The 16,082-nt window shown below is 43.7% G+C and overlaps 1 protein-coding gene across 1 annotated transcript; it reads left to right on the forward strand.

Annotated features, from left to right (window-relative positions):
* Window positions 1-6,872: 6,872 nt before the first annotated feature.
* Window positions 6,873-14,155, forward strand: LOC118359747 (coiled-coil domain-containing protein 22-like). The gene is made up of 15 exons (XM_035738426.1): window positions 6,873-7,408; window positions 7,904-8,081; window positions 8,767-8,899; window positions 9,103-9,209; window positions 9,495-9,579; window positions 9,788-9,957; window positions 10,084-10,293; window positions 10,394-10,585; window positions 11,467-11,703; window positions 11,790-11,891; window positions 12,009-12,116; window positions 12,251-12,346; window positions 12,567-12,626; window positions 12,776-12,850; window positions 12,993-14,155. Exons 1-15 carry the CDS (start codon window positions 7,359-7,361, stop codon window positions 13,104-13,106), a joined length of 1,917 nt encoding a protein of 638 aa, XP_035594319.1. The 5' UTR covers window positions 6,873-7,358; the 3' UTR covers window positions 13,107-14,155.
* The last annotated feature ends 1,927 nt before the right edge of the window (window positions 14,156-16,082 follow it).

The raw sequence follows: 16,082 nt of genomic DNA on the forward strand, positions 1-16,082 counted from the left end.
TTCCTTAAAGTATTTATTTTAGAGAGTACTAATGTTACTGTCCCCACTACAACAACATTAATACTTAAATACATGTAATTTTGTCCTTGAAACATTTAATTTAAATACTGTAGAATTCCATTAATTCCTATGGAGGACTGCTCCGACTGGGGAGTGCCAATGTGGCCGACAGGTGGCTTCAAAGCCTCGCCACCTCCTTTCAAGACACACGTGACCCACTCTAATTCGCCTGACAGATAAACAGACGACCCAATCGCCATTGCACTGCACACTGCCCTCACCCACCTGGACTTAAGGAATGCATATGTGAGGATGATGTTTCTTCAACTACAGCTTGACCTTCAATACCATAGTGCCCTCTAAGCTCACCACAAAGCTCACGGCTCTGGGACTGAACTCCTCCCTATGCAACTGGGTCCTGGACTTCGAATAAGAAAAAAGTGTTAAGAAAGTATTTACTAAAATGAACTGAAGTAAAAAATAAACAGACCAAATTAAAAATCTATGAAAAATAAATGAAAAATAACTGATAATTACGGCGCAACAATAAAATAACACAGAGTCAATGTGCAAGGTCACCGGTTAGTCGAGATAATTTGATTAGCTGTTCAGGAGTCTTCTGACTTGGGGCTAGAAGCTGTTAAGAAGCCTTTTGGACCTAGACTTGGGGCTCCAGTACCGCTTGCCATGCAGTAGCAGAAAGAACCATCTATGACTAAGGTGGCTGGAGTCTTTGGCAATTTTTGGGCCTTCCTCTGACACCGCCTGGTATAGAGGTTATGGATGGCAGGAAACTTGGCCCCAGTGATGTACTGGGCCTTATGCACTACCCCCTGTCATGCCTTGCGGTCGGAGGCTGAGCATTTGCCATACTAGGCGATGATGCAACCAGTGCTCCATGCTCGATGGTGCAGCTATAGAACCTTTTGAGGATCTGAGGACCCATGTGTCACGCACTGACCTTGGAGATCCTTTTTATGTCTCTATTTTGGTTTGGTCAGGGCGTGAGTTGGGGTGGGCATTTCTATGTGTTGTGTTTCTATGATTTTCTATCTCTATGTTTTGGCCGGGTATGGTTCTCAATCAGGGACAGCTGTCTATCGTTGTCTCTGATTGGGAACCATACTTAGGTGCCTTTTTTCCCACCTGTCTTGGTGGGAAGTTGACTTTCTTTATGGCACTTAGCCTTAAGATTCACAGTTTTGTTTGTAGTGTGTATTGTTTTGTTCGGCGTCTTTTTCTTAATTCAAGAACATTTTTTATTATTATTTTTTATTTATTTCACCTTTATTTAACCAAGTAGCCAAGTTGAGAACAAGTTCTCATTTACAATTGCGACCTGGCCAAGATAAAGCAAAGCAGTTCGACACATACAACGACACAGAGTTACACATGGAGTAAAACAAGCATACAATCAATAATACAGTATAAACAAGTCTATAAACGAAATGATCAAATGAGGTGAGATAAATACAATATGAGGTGAGATAAATACAATATAACAAGTAAAACACTGGAATGGGAGATTTGCAGTGAAAGAATGTGCAAAGTATAAATAAAAATAATGGGGTGCAAAAGAGCAAAAAAAAAAAAAATACAGTAGGGAAAGATGTAGTTGTTTGGGCTAAATTATAGGTGGGCTATGTACAGGTGAAGTAATCTGTGAACTGCTCTGACAATTGGTGCTTAAAGCTAGTGAGGGAGATAAGCGTTTCCAGTTTCAGAGATGTTTGTAGTTCGTTCCAGTCATTGGCAGCAGAGAACTGGAAGGAGAGGCGGCCAAAGAAAGAATTGTTTTTGGGGGTGACTAGAGAGATATACCTGCTGGAGCGTGTGCTACAGGTGGGAGATGCTATGGTGACCAGCGAGCTGAGATAAGGGGGGACTTTACCTAGCAGGGTCTTGTAGATGACATGGGGCCAGTGGGTTTGGCGACGAGTATGAAGCGAGGGCCAGCCAACGAGAGCGTACAGGTCGCAATGGTGGGTAGTATATGGGGCTTTGGTGACAAAACAGATTGCACTGTGATAGACTTCATCCAATTTGTTGAGTAGGATATTGGAGGCTATTTTGCAAATGACATCGCTGAAGTCGAGGATTGGTAGGATGGTCAGTTTTACAAGGGTATGTTTGGCAGTATGAGTGAAGGATGCTTTGTTTGCGAAATAGGAAGCCAATTCTATATTTAACTTTGGATTGGAGATGTTTGTTGTGGGTCTGGAAGGAGAGTTTACAGTCTAACCAGACACCTAGGTATTTGTAGTTGTCCACGTATTCTAAGTCAGAGCCGTCCAGAGTAGTGATGTTGGACAGGCGGGCAGGTGCAGTCAGCGATTGGTTGAAGAGCGTGCATTTAGTTTTACTTGTATTTAAGAGCAATTGGAGGCCACAGAAGGAGAGTTTGGCATTGAAGCTTGCCTGGAGGATTGTTAACACAGTGTACAAAGAAGGGCTAGAAGTATACAGAATGGTGTCGTCTGCGTAGAGGTGGATCAGAGACTCACCAGCAGCAAGAGCGACATCATTGATGTATACAGAGAAGAGAGTCGGTCCAAGAATTGAACCCTGTGGCACCCCCATAGAGACTGCCAGAGGTCCGGACAGCAGACCCTCCGATTTGACACACTGAACTCTATCAGATAAGTAGTTGGTGAACCAGGCGAGGCAATCATTTGAGAAACCAATGCTGTCGAGTCTGCAGATGAGGGTGTGGTGATTGACAGAGTCGAAAGCCTTGGCCAGATCAATGAATACGGCTGCACAGTAATGTTTCTTATCGATGGCGGTTAAGATATCGTTTAGGACCTTGAGCGTGGTTGAGGTGCACCCATGACCAGCTCTGAAACCAGATTGCATAGCAGAGAAGGTATGGTGAGATTCAAAATGGTCGGTAATCTGTTTGCTGACTTGGCTTTCGAAGACCTTAGAAATGCAGGGTAGGATAGATATAGGTCTGTAGCAGTTTGGGTCAAGAGTGTCCCCCCCTTTGAAGAGGGGGATGACCGCAGCTGCTTTCCAATTTTTGGGAATCTCATACGACACGAAAGAGAGGTTGAATAGGCTAGTAATAGGGGTGGCAACAATTTTGGCAGATAATTTTAGAAAGAAAGGGTCCAGATTGTCTAGCCCGTCTGATTTGTAGGGGTCCAGATTTTGCAGCTCTTTCAGAACATCAGCTGACTGGATTTGGGAGAAGGAGAAATGGGGAAGGCTTGGGCGAGTTGCTGTGGGGGATGCAGTGCTGTTGACCGGGATAGGAGTAGCCAGGTGGAAAGCATGGCCAGCCGTAGAAAAATGCTTATTGAAATTCTCAATTATAGTGGATTTATCAGTGCTGACAGTGTTTCCTATCTTCAGTGCAGTGGGCAGCTGGGAGGAGGTGTTCTTATTCTCCATGGACTTTACAGTGTCCCAGAACTTTTTTGGGTTAGTGTTGTTGCAGGAAGCAAATTTCTGCTTTTAAAATGTACACTCACCAAGCTGCACCTTGGTCCACACCTTTCAACACCATGCCAAATCTTTTCAGTCTCCCGAGGGGGAATAGGCGTTGTCGTACCCTCTTCCCCTCAGCACCGCTGAGGGGCCCCTGTGTTGAGGATCAGCGTGGCACATGTGTTATTACCTACCCTCACCACATGGGGCGGCCCATCAGGAAATCCAGGATCCAGTTGCAGAGGGAGGTGTTTAGTTGCAGGGTCCTTAGCTTTGTGATGAGCTTTGAGGGCGCTATGGTGTTGAACGCTGGGCTGTAGTCAATGAATAGCATTTTCACATAGGTATTCCTTTTGTCCACGTGGGAAAGGGCAGTGGGGAGTGCAATAGAGATTGCATCATCTGTGGATCTGGTCGGGAGGTATGCAAATTGGAGTGGGTCAGGGGGGCCGGTAATGTAGAGATGATATGATCCTTAACTAGCCTCTTAAAGCACTTCATGATGACAGAAGTGAGTGTTACGGGGTTATAGTAATTCAGTTCAGTTCCCTTTGGTTTCTTGGGTACAGGAACAATAGTGGACATCTTGAAGCAAGTGGAGACAACAGACTGGGATAGGGAGAGATTGAATGTGTCCGTAAGCACTCCAGCCATCTGGTCTGCGCATGCTCTGAGGACGTGGCTAGGGATGCCGTCTGGGTTGGCAGCCTTGCGAGGGTTAACACGTTTAAATATCTTACTCACGTCGGCCAAAGAGCAGTTCTTGGGAACGGGCCGCTTCGGTGTAACTGTGTTATTATCAAAGTGTGCGAAGGTGTTTAGCTTGTCTGGGAGCAAGACGTCGGTGTCCGGGCGACTTGGCTGGTTTTCCCTTTGTAATCTGTGATTGTCTGTTGACCCTGTCACATACGTATCGTTTCTGAGCCGTTGAATTGTGACCTTACTTTGTCGCTGTACTGACGTTTTGCCTGTCTGATTGCCTTATGGAGGGATTAACTAAATCAAATCAAATTGGTCCCATACACATGGTTAGCAGATGTTATTGCGAGTGTAGCAAAATGCTTGTGCTTCTAGTTCTGACAGTGCAGCAATATCTAACAAGTCATATCTAAAAACTCCACAACAGGTACCTAATACACACAAATCTAAATAAAGGAATGGAATAAGAATATATAAATATATGGATGAGCAATGACAGAGGGGCATAGGCCAAGATGCAATAGATAGTATAGAATACAATATATACATATGAGATGAGTAATGCAAGATATGTAAACATGATTAAAGTGGCCAATGATTCTAAGTCTGTATGTCGGCAGCAGCCTCTCTGTGCTAGTGATAGCTGTTTAACAAATCAAATCAAATCCAATTTTATTTATATAGCCCATCGTACATCAGCTGATATCTCAAAGTGCTGTACAGAAACCCAGCCTAAAACCCCAAACAGCAAGCAATGCAGGTGTAGAAGCACCTTAACAGTCTGATGGCCTTGAGATAGAAGCTGTTTTTCAGTCTCTGTCTCAGCTTTGATGCACCTGTACTGACCTCGCCTTCTGGATGGTAACGGGGTGAACAGGCAGTAGCTCAGGTGGTTGTTGTCCTTCATGATCTTTTTGGCCTTCCTTTGACATTGGGTGCTGTAGGTGTCCTGGAGGGCAGGTAGTTTGTCCTCGGTGATATGTTGTGCAGACCGCACAACCCTCTGGAGAGCACTGCGGTTGTGGGAGGTGCAGTTGCCATACCAGGCGGTGATACAGCCCGAAAGGATGCTCTCAATTGTGAGTCTGTAAAGGTCCATCAGGAAGTCCAGGACCCAATTGCACAGAGTGGGGTTGAGACCCAGGGCCTCGAGCATAATGATGAGCTTTGAGGGTACTATGGTGTTGAATGCTGAGCTGTAGTCAATGAACAGCATTTTCACATCCTCTTGTCCAGATGGGATAGGACAGTGTGCAATGCGATGGAGAATGCATCGTCTGTGGACCTGCTGGGGCAGTATGCAAACTGAAGTGGGTCTAGGGTGGCAGGTAAGGTGGAGGTGATATGATCCTTGACTTGTCTCTGAAAGCACTTCATGATGACAGAAGTGAGTGCTACGGGGCGATAGTAATTTAGTTCAGTTACCTTTGCATTCTTGGGTACAGGAACAATAGTGGTCATCTTGAAGCATGTGGGGACAACAGACTGAGCCGTTGAACTGCTACTCCACTTTGTCTCTATACTCACATTTTGCTTGTTTGAATGCCTTGCGGAGGGAATAACTACACTGTTTGTATTTGGCTATATTCCCAGTCTCCTTTACATGGTTAAATGCTGTGGTTCGCACTTTCAATTTTGTGGGAATTCCTCCATCTATCCATGGTTTCTGGTTAGGGTAGGTTTTAATAGTCACAGTGGGTACAGCATCTCCTATATACCTCCTTATAAACTCACTCACCGAATCAGCATATACGTTGATATTATTCTCAAAGGCTACCCGGAACATATCCCAGTCTGCGTGATCAAAACAATCTTGAAGCGTGGATTCCGATTGGTCAGACCAGCGTTGAACATTCCTTAGCACGGGTACTTCCTGTTTGAGCTTCTTCCTATAGGAAGGGATCCAGGCTGTATCACAACCAGCCATGATTGGGAGTCCCCTAGGGTGGCGTACAATTGGCCCAGGGTTGTCAGAGTTTGGCCGTGTAGGCCGTCATTGTAAATAAGAATTTGTTATTTTAAAAAGTAACCTTCATTCAACTAACTTACCTAGTTAAATAAAAAATAAATAAAGGGGATGAGCAAAATGGAGTCATGATCTGATTTGTCAAAGGGAGGGTGGGGGAGGGCCTTGTAGTCATGCCAGTAGTTGGAGTGCAGTGGTCGAGTGTTTTAGCAGTGCGAGTACTACAGCAGTCAATGTGTTGATAGAACTTCGCTAGGGTTTTCCTCAAATTTGCTTTGTTAAAATCCCCAGCTACAATAAATGTGACCTCAGGATATGTGGTTTCCAGTTTGCACAAAGTCCAGTGTAGATCGTTGAGGGCCGTTGTGGTATGGCTTGAGGGAGAATATACATTCACACTTGTATCGGGCTGCATCACAGCCTGTTACAGCAAGGCACTGAAGAGGGTGGTACTACCATTGGGTACACACTGCCTATCCCCAACCCCACCCCAATGGACATTAATCATTGTTGACCTCCACACAGAACATGGCCACGTGGTCTGCTTATCTCGCGTGGACAGATTTGGGGTGGAGTAATGTCGCATTCCAATGCTAGTCGGAGCTAGGAAACTCGGAAATGTCCGAATTGCTAAATGGTTGTAGTTATACCGTGCCGCGTTTACCAGTTGGCAAGTCTGACATTTCCGAGTTTCGTAGTTCTGACTAGTACACGAACGTGGCACAAATCATTTCGCTTCGCCTCTTCCTCGACACAGTACCCAGTCATGCGACTCCAGAAGCGTGGGGTTGCTGGGAATCATAGTTTAACTTTCCCAACTCTCCAGTTTTTTAACAACACTGCTGAAGAATGTTGAAACTCAGCATCCCATAGAACACTGCTATCATATCCTCCTCCCACGTGACTTAATGTGTTTATAGATGCAACATTTTAGCTTTCACTAATTTGTCAGCAAGCTATCTCTCTCTCATACGATAAAAAAGCTATTTGTAAGACATTTAAGGGAGCACAAAAACGTGTTAAGTGGAAATGTTGCTGGAATAGCTACTGTCGTGCCTCTTGTTCATGCGTTGAGAAGTGACAACGTAAGCTAGTTCCCCGGCTAAAAACAGGCGAGCTAGCTTGTTGTTTTTGAATGGACCCGCCTGTGAGACCGCTAACGTTATCTAGCTAGCCAAAATAAGCATATTGAAGCCTAATGATTGGAATTTCGGGGGATTTTTGCTAAAGGAATTGCAAGGCACTTCATCTTCTTACAGTGATGGAGGAAGTTGATAAGATTTTAATTCACTCCCTTAGACAGACCGGCACGTAAGTAGTTAGCCAACATTATTAACATTTTGTTTCTAGTTAGCGAAGGTTTGCCATCTGGCTTGCTACTGTTGCTTGTTTGTGTCTATTGAGTTGTGGATAGCTCGCTACCTCTAGATACGTAGCTCTCTTCTTTGATTTAGTGACTGACACCCAGGTCTATCTTCATTCAATTACTCATCAGCCATTATCTCAGCTGATGTTTTCCTTGGGAAGTGAAGTGCAGAGAGCTAGCGAAGTTAGCTAAATTACATTCATTCACACTTGTACAAGTGTGTTCTAACAGCCGGTTCTTTTGATTTGAACACTGCAAATCTTTGAGCTACTGTAATGACCAGAATTCTTCCATATCGGTCAAGTTAGCTACGCTAACGGTACACATTTTCAATGTCGTTTAAAATCGTAACTTCCTGATTACATGACTAGCGAGGTGTGAGACACACATGAGAAGTTAACCCCGTGCACCTGCATCTCATGCTCTGTGTGTTTGCAAAGGGACGTGGGGGAGGATGTTCAGAGTGTGAAGCGCTTCTCCAGTGAGCTCATAGTGGAGGCGGTAGTGAAATGTCTGCGAGTGATCGACCCGGCCCTGGGGAGCAGCCTGTCCCACTCCTTACCCCCCGGCATGTCTGCCCGCTTTCGAGTGGGCATGAGCCTGGCACAGGCCTGTCAGGTGAGCGGTCAAAAAGAAAAGGGATAGTGCTCCCCCTCCTGTTGCGAAGTGAGGCTCGTGACTCTCTCCCCACAAGACTATGTTGATCAAATGAAGAAGATTAAGATGTTGTTGGATCTAAAATAATAACCATGCACGACTTCTTGATGTACAGTAGCCATATGACCTATACCCCCTTTGCATGACACTCAGTCCAGGGTCTTTTTATACTCTAAAATCAATTGAATTTCATTACGTCAAGCTCAGTTATTAATGGTCCCAACTGTCTGAAAATAAGTAATTCAGTAACCAATTTGACCGCCTGCGACAATTTGAAGTCATGTCATATCCTAATGCCATTCCATCTCTTTGAGCACTGCTTTGAACTATTTTTATTTCCTCACTCGATTGGCTTTATTGAATAGTCAATTTGCTTGCGTAACTTCATTGAAGTGATCTTCTGAAATGTAGTTTTATTACAAGATTTAGAATCTCCCAAGTGTGAATACATTTGGTTTGCTCATTTTGTGAAGAAGGCTCCATCAGTCCACATGTTCGTAATGGTCTTCATACACAATGTCGTGGACTGATTCCATTTTCATGCTTAATGATCCTCATGCTCTAGACTGGGTGAGGTATGTGACACAAAGGTCAATGTCATGTGTATGAGCAGACTCCATAACCAGGTTGACGTGTTTCTATGCAGGACCTTGGCTACAAGGGAGAGATTGGTTACCAGACCTTTCTTTACAGCAATGAGCCAGAGATCCGCTCCCTGCTCATGTTCCTGGTGGAGAAGCTGCCCAGAGAAAGTGCTGAGGCCTTGGACCAACCAGCAGGTATAGACGCATTGTCCCACCATTGTACTTCTTGTCATTTATTGAATACCATTAACTTTAGCAATCCCGTTATACATTGGTCATTTTTTTTGCTTTATAATCTGATCAATAAAAATACATTGAATGTTTGTGAATCTCTCAAAATGACAATTACTTCATCTATAAGTATTTATTTGTCTCACATTCATTGTACCCCATAACAGGTAAATCGGTCCTCCTCCAAAAATTGATAGCTGCCCAGATCAAAGCTCAGCTGGCCTTGCCTTGGCTCCCTCCATCTTGCAGACTACCCCTTCTATGTAAAACACAGGTAGCTATGTCCTGCTGGCAATATCACAAAGCATTAATGACATGGCAGCTAAAGTTTTAAAAAACACTGACAAATAACTGTTGGTTTCCTAGATCATAAAGGAAGCTAGATTTCAGGGCTGGTCAGTGAAAGTAGTGAGGCAATAATGCAATGTCTCTCAAGTTTATCCTGCTTTTTATGACCTGGATATTTATTGAAGTAATAAACCAAAATGATGCACTATACAAACTTCCTATTTTAATGTCTTTGTCAAGTGTTCCCACTTAACATTTAATTATTTTTTAGAACCCAGGACCGTCCCACAGTTTCCACTCTCAGCCCCTTAGTTTACTGCACTGCCTCAAAGTGCCTGGGAAAAAGCAATTGAAAGGTAAACCCCAGAATACACAGGGCCCTCTGTACTTACTCTCATTGCATATCATTCTGTAATCCAATTCTTCCAATTATGTAGGGTTCTGAATTAGTAGCCTATATATATATTAGCATGTGGTACAAGATATTCTTTGCCAATGAAATAAGAACCTGTGGTGAAAGTTAAATCCCAGTGTACCACGTCATTCTTTTCACCCCGTCTCCAGAGGAAAAGGACTACCACAGGGAATTTCTTCCACCTGTGACTGCACAGCCGTCGCAGCATGCCTCAGTGCCGGCCTCCCTGCTGGAGCTGCATGCAGGGGAGCTTAGTGCCGCCCAGGAGTGGGACAATGAGTGGAACAGCCAAGGCCTCCTTTCCCGCCTCACCCCTGAGGTACACTCTTAAAGGGATAGTTTTTCAAGATTCTGGACAATTTCAATTTGAGCACAGAAGAATAATTTTGTGTTCATTGCAGTGTTTTAATCTCTGATCTCCACTTTTCCTCTCGTGGCCACCCAGGAATATCGCTCCAGGAAGCGTGCCCGTCTGCAGAAGCGGATCGAAGAGCAGCTGCGCATTGCGGCCCAGTCTCACTTGGACACCCTCGGTGCCCACAGGTCGGGCTCTGCTCTCACAGAGCTACTTCAGTCCTTTGGGGGCTCCTCCTTTGGTGACATCCTCGCCAAGGGCACCCGCTTCACTCACACTGAGAAATTCACTTTCACACAGGTGATTGAAGAGTTAACAAAGCCTGCCCCGAAGACATTGAGCAACATCTACAAATGTTCCCCCTTTCATTGCCAATCTGAATCTAGTGTGTGTGTGTCAGGAGCCTGCGAAAGCCTCCCAGCAGATGGCAGCAGCGGCCAGCTCCCTTCCCAGCTCGCATCAGTCGGAGGAGGAACTGCAGGCCCGACAGCAGGAGGAGCTGGTCTACCTACAGCGGCAGCTACAGCAGCTCTCCCTCAGCCTTGAGGAGGTGGGCGGAGACATGAGGCAGCTCACCGTATCCATACTTCAGGTAACTGGAACCTCTCTGATTTAAAACAGATAAACTCTGTATTTGTGTAGACCTCAGACTAGGGATGTGCATGGTAATTCGAATATCCAATCTGACATTTGTATTTTGGATTACTTGTGTGCTTTGTTTTTTGCAGGGGGGGAATTATAGCCCTATTTTAACACTGAAAAGTATTTTTCTAAGTTTCATTAAAATATCCATATGGCATTGTTAGATGAAAGGATATACAATGACATTTAAACATGAAAAGTGTTTGTATTTTTTAATGTCTTTTTTAGGATCTGCACCCCATGAAAAGACGGGTAGTTGACCGGTAGCCTTCACATGTGTAGCTTGTTGTTTGTTGGCCAATCAAAGTGACAATGTGGAGAAAGAGAGTGAGTTCACTAATGCAATGCAAGATCGAATAAAATTATGTAATGAATAGTTAGCAAAATGAGGACTAGGCAACAATGAGCAACCAACATGTTGGCAGTTGTTTTATCTAGCTAACTTGCTTCTCTAGGCTTTTACAGTGAAGACTGGCACTGTTATATGTGACGATACATAACATTGGCTGCAACAAGTTAGCTAGTCTTGGCTGTAGCTGAGTTGCCTTGGTGTCTCTCTCCGTCTGCTCCTTCACATACTCTGCCCCCTCCACAGCTGCAGCAATGGAGGGCCAGCTTCTCTCCATCGCGCAGCAGTGCTCAGGTTAACTTAAGTAAAAAAGGACGTGCATTTCCTATATCCGGATATCCGACAAATTCATGATGCTATTCGAATAGTGAAATGATTACATACCCCCATCCCTACCTCCAACCAGAGTTACCACAGTCAAATGAACTGTGAGTAAGATGTAGTCACCCTGCAAGACTAACTTGTCTCCTGTCTGTGTGCAGGTGTCGGATGAGCTGAAGCAGAAAGAGCTGAGCAAGGCGGAGAAGGAGGACTCTGTGCGGATGAAGAAGCAGACCATTGACCTGATGCCGGACGCAGAGAACAACCTGGCCAAGCTGCAGGCCCTGGTGGAGGGAAGTGCCAAGCGAGTGGTTAACCTTGCTGCGCAGTGGGAGAAACGCAGAGCTCCGCTCATCGATGAGCACCGCAGGCTCAAGGAGCTCTGCAGCAACCAAGAGGTAGCGTTCATCTCCTTAGATATCAGCACATGTGTGTTTGACTGTATGAGATAAATTCTTCTTTCAACTTCTGTTCTTTTTTGTAGATTGAGTCCTCCAGAAAGCTATCTGAAATCAAAGAGCTTCACCACAGAATCCATCAGTCTGCGGAGGAGTCCAAGAAGAAGGAGGCACTGTATAAACAACTGGTATTATAACAAATTTTAAATGTATTTGGGATGAGTTACTTCTACACTGTTTATTTGGGTTCCAGTCCATGCATTGTACGTCAGACAGAATTTTGGGGAATCTGACATCTCTTTCAGATAACAGAGTTTGAGAATCTCCCCAAAGATGTCTCCCGCTCAGCATACACTGCAAGGATCCTGGAGATCGTTGGCAATATCAGGAAACAGAAGGAAGAAATTACAAAGGTACACTATTTGAGACACCTCAACAATGCAGTCCTGAGTATCTCCTCAAAAACAAAGGAATTACAAAACTAAATTTGAATCTGAGTAGTGTGATTTCAAGTATGGTATTTGTGTGTCCGCCTCTCGGTCTGTAGATTCTGTCTGACACTAAGGAGCTGCAGAAAGAGATTAACAATCTGACTGGAAAACTGGACCGAACGTTCGCTGTGACTGATGAGCTGGTCTTCAAGGTAGAGCAAGATAACTCATGCATCTACTTTTTGCAATTATAGGTCAAAGAAATCCCTTCTAGATCACCTGATAATGCTCAACTTGCTAACAAGGAACCATGCTGTCAGTTTGCTCATGCCTTTCATTTCAATTGTTCTATACCACAGTTTGACAATTTCAGGAAGGCACACCAATGATGTTCCTTCTTGCCTAATCAATACTTTTCCTAATACTATGTAGGATGCGAAGAAAGACGAATCTGTCCGCAAATCCTACAAGTACCTGGCAGCCTTGCATGAGGTAAGAGCTTGTTTGCAGAATATAACATTTTTTTAGAAATTGAAGAGCAAGACATACTGCATATCCTTTGGTCTGGTGCTCTGTGGTAATGTTAGGTGCCTATAGCTACATTGCTTAGTTGTGTGACTTCATTATCTTCCTTGGTATAGAACTGCACTCAGTTGATCCAAACTATTGAGGACACAGGCACAATCATGCGAGAGATCAGAGACCTGGAGGAGCAGGTATATATAGCCCTCTTTCTTTTATTCCAAACCACTAACTTGTACTGCTACTTTACCACACGAGTCAGTTTGTCATTTTATTGACATAGTGATATAGGGCTGATGTGGTAGAGCAAACTTTTAAGTTTCCTTCTCTCCATAGATTGAAACTGAAAATGGTAAAAAGACTGTAAGCAACCTGGAGAAGATCCTCGAGGACTACAAAGCCATTCGCCAGGAGAACTCTGCTCTGGCTGCCAAGATCAGAGAGGCCTGACGTGACCCTCCCCATGCTGCACCGTAGTGGCCACCTGATGTGTGCTGGTCAAACTGACTGGTAGCATGCCCTTGAGACTGCCTGTCCTGTGTGTGTGTGTGTTGAACCAAGAAAGTACACTCCATCTGGTCTCAAGATTTTCAACGCTGTCCTTTGTCCACTGTCTTGTTGCATTGCCGTCTGGGAGCACTGACGGCATATGGGGAAGGGGAGATAGATTTTTGTACCATTTTTAATGCACAAACTTTGCTTACCCAAAAACCATGCTGGATAAAGAAGTGTGATGTGTAACAACACGGTGATAAATTATACTGGCCTTGCATCCCTGATTCCACCCAATCAAAAAATAAGTTAGGAAAATGATGCTGATGTTTTCTATTATAAATTTGTAGTAGTTCTTCATAATTGCAGTAGTTCTGATAAATCAATTAAGTGAATGTCTTAATGATCTACTTTGAAATTCACTGCAATTCAGGTGAATTTCTTCATGTTGGCTCTCAATTCCCCAGAACAATGCAGTGGTTAGGTACGGCCTAAGACCCCATTCATGCCATATTTTGTCTTAACTGGAGTCGATTTGGAGATTACTAGGTTTGTCCATTCTAGTTCATTCTCATGCCTTGAAATCATATGCTGCTTTTGTCTGTCTCATTGGCTCAGTGTTATTTGGATTAGGGAGCCTTGGTGCAAAGTAAATGGCCTCACCTTTTGAGCACTGATCTCCTGAAATGGTCTAGATTAGGTAACAAACCACATTGATTGATGTAATGAATCATGTGAAACTTGTATAAAAACAATACAAAATGTTTGTCATAGCAGAAAATGAACATGTTAATGAAGTGCTGTTGCTTTCATGTTTATTTTATTTGAAATGCTGACGTATGCTGTCTTTTTTTTTTTTGCTTGATCCTGGAGGGATGCCTGTTGAACTGGCTCTCAAGCCCTGTTTATACCTGGTGCCAACATGCCCCCTTTGTCCTAATCTTGTCAACATTCTTGACTGCCCACATTTTTAGACTGGTGTAGACTATTAAAGACTCATGATCTCATTGTTATCATATCTTCCTGACCAACTCCGGCGGTAGTCAGGTATCTGTGGTGTCTGGATATGAATCAAGTGTGATGGTCTGATCTACAAATAATGAGTTATTTGTGACGTAGGTGATTTGTACACAATGAATATTTTAATGCAATTAGCAACAATTTCAAAACATAATACAAGAATCAGTCAATTACAATGTAATTAGGCCTTGATCTATGAATTTCACATGACTGGGAATACAAATATGCCTCTGGTCACAGATACCTCTTTAAAAAAGGTAGGGGCATGGATCAGAAAACCAGTCCATATCTGGTGTGACCACCATTTGCCTCATGCAGTGTGACACATCTCCTTCGCATGGAGTTGATCAGGCTGTTGATTGTGGCCTGTGGAATGTTGTCCAACTCTTCAATGGCTGTGTGAAGTTGCTGAATATTGGCGGGAACTGGAACATGCTATTGTAGCCAGAGCATCCCAAACATGCTATATGTGTGACATGTCTGTTGAGTATGTAGGCCATGGAATAACTGGGACATTTACAGCTTCCAGGAATTGTGTACAGGTCCTTGTGACATGGGGCTCTGAATTATGCTGAAACATGAGGTGATGGCGGCAGATAAATGGCACAACGGGCCTCAGGATCTCATCACAGTATCTCTGCATTCAAATTGCCATCGATAAAATGTGATTGTGTTCATTGTCCGTAGCTTATGCCTGCCCATACCATAACTCCACCACCACCATGGGGCACTGTTCACAACGTTGACATTAGCAAACCGCTCTCCCACATGAAGCCATGCTATGCTCTCTGCCATCTATTACAGTTTAAATTGAGATTCTTCTGTGAAGAGCACACTTCTCCAGCTTACCAGTGGCCATCGAAGGTGAGCAATTTCCCACTGAAGTCTGTTCAAGACCCTGGAGACAACAACAAGCATGCAGATAAGCTTCCCTGAGACTCTGACAGTGCAGAAATTCTTTAATTGTCAAAACCCAGTTTCATCAGCTTTCCCAGTGACTGGTCTCAGACGATCCTCCAAGTGAAGAAGCCGGATGTGGAGGTCTTGGACAGGTGTGGTTACTGTGAGGCTGGAAGTACTGCTAAATTCTCTAAAATGACATTGGATGCAGCTATTGGTAGAGAAATTAACATTCAATTCTCTGGAAACAGCTCTGGTGGACATTCCTGCAGTCAGCATGCCAATTGCACGCTCCCTCAAAACTTGAGACATCTGTGGCATTGTGTTGTGTGACAACCTCACATTTTAGAATGGCCTTTTATTGTCCCAAGCACAAGCTGTGTAATGATCATGCTGTTTAAACAGCTTCTTGATATGCCACAACTGTCAGGTGGATGGATTATATTAGCAAATGAGAAATGCTCACTAACAGGGATGTAAACAAATTTGTGCACGACATTTTAGAGAAATACGTTGTTTGTGAGTGTGGAACATTTCTGGGATATTTTATTTCTGGTCATGAAACATGGGACCAACACTTGTGTTTATATTTTTGTTAAGTGTAGAAAAGGTAGTCAGCTGCAATGTTGAACAAGCCCATTGACACTGAGCACCATTTACTTATGACCTCAGCAATTGTTTTTTTTAAATGCATTTAAATTATTTTGAATGAATGGGCGTGTTTGACTGGATAAATGTGATACATTTTACCATTTCACTTTCAAAATGTGTTGCATTATGGGGATAAAAATGGTCCGAATTGTCGACTGCATGAACTTTACAAAAACTATGAAATCGTCTTCAAGTTCCTGCTGCTGCTTCTGACCCAAGCGAACGGGACAAAATACATGCGTGAAACTTTGCTGCGATTCATGTCTACAGTGGATATGTACAAATTAATGTGATATTTCGAGGCTCTCTCGCACCAATTGATAGTACAATGTACACATATTTACATGTTTATTTTGACATTCC

Source organism: Oncorhynchus keta, chromosome 27, assembly GCF_023373465.1.
Source record: "Oncorhynchus keta strain PuntledgeMale-10-30-2019 chromosome 27, Oket_V2, whole genome shotgun sequence".
Taxonomy (NCBI): Eukaryota; Metazoa; Chordata; class Actinopteri; order Salmoniformes; family Salmonidae; genus Oncorhynchus; species Oncorhynchus keta.

Bases quoted from the DNA above. Each gene is read 5' to 3' on its own strand.
- LOC118359747 (XM_035738426.1), top strand. From the start codon at position 7,359: ATGGAGGAAGTTGATAAGATTTTAATTCACTCCCTTAGACAGACCGGC. The intron at 10,586-11,466 runs GTAACTGGAACC...GTCTGTGTGCAG, and splicing joins TCACCGTATCCATACTTCAG to GTGTCGGATGAGCTGAAGCA. The intron at 12,117-12,250 runs GTACACTATTTG...CTCGGTCTGTAG, and splicing joins AGAAGGAAGAAATTACAAAG to ATTCTGTCTGACACTAAGGA.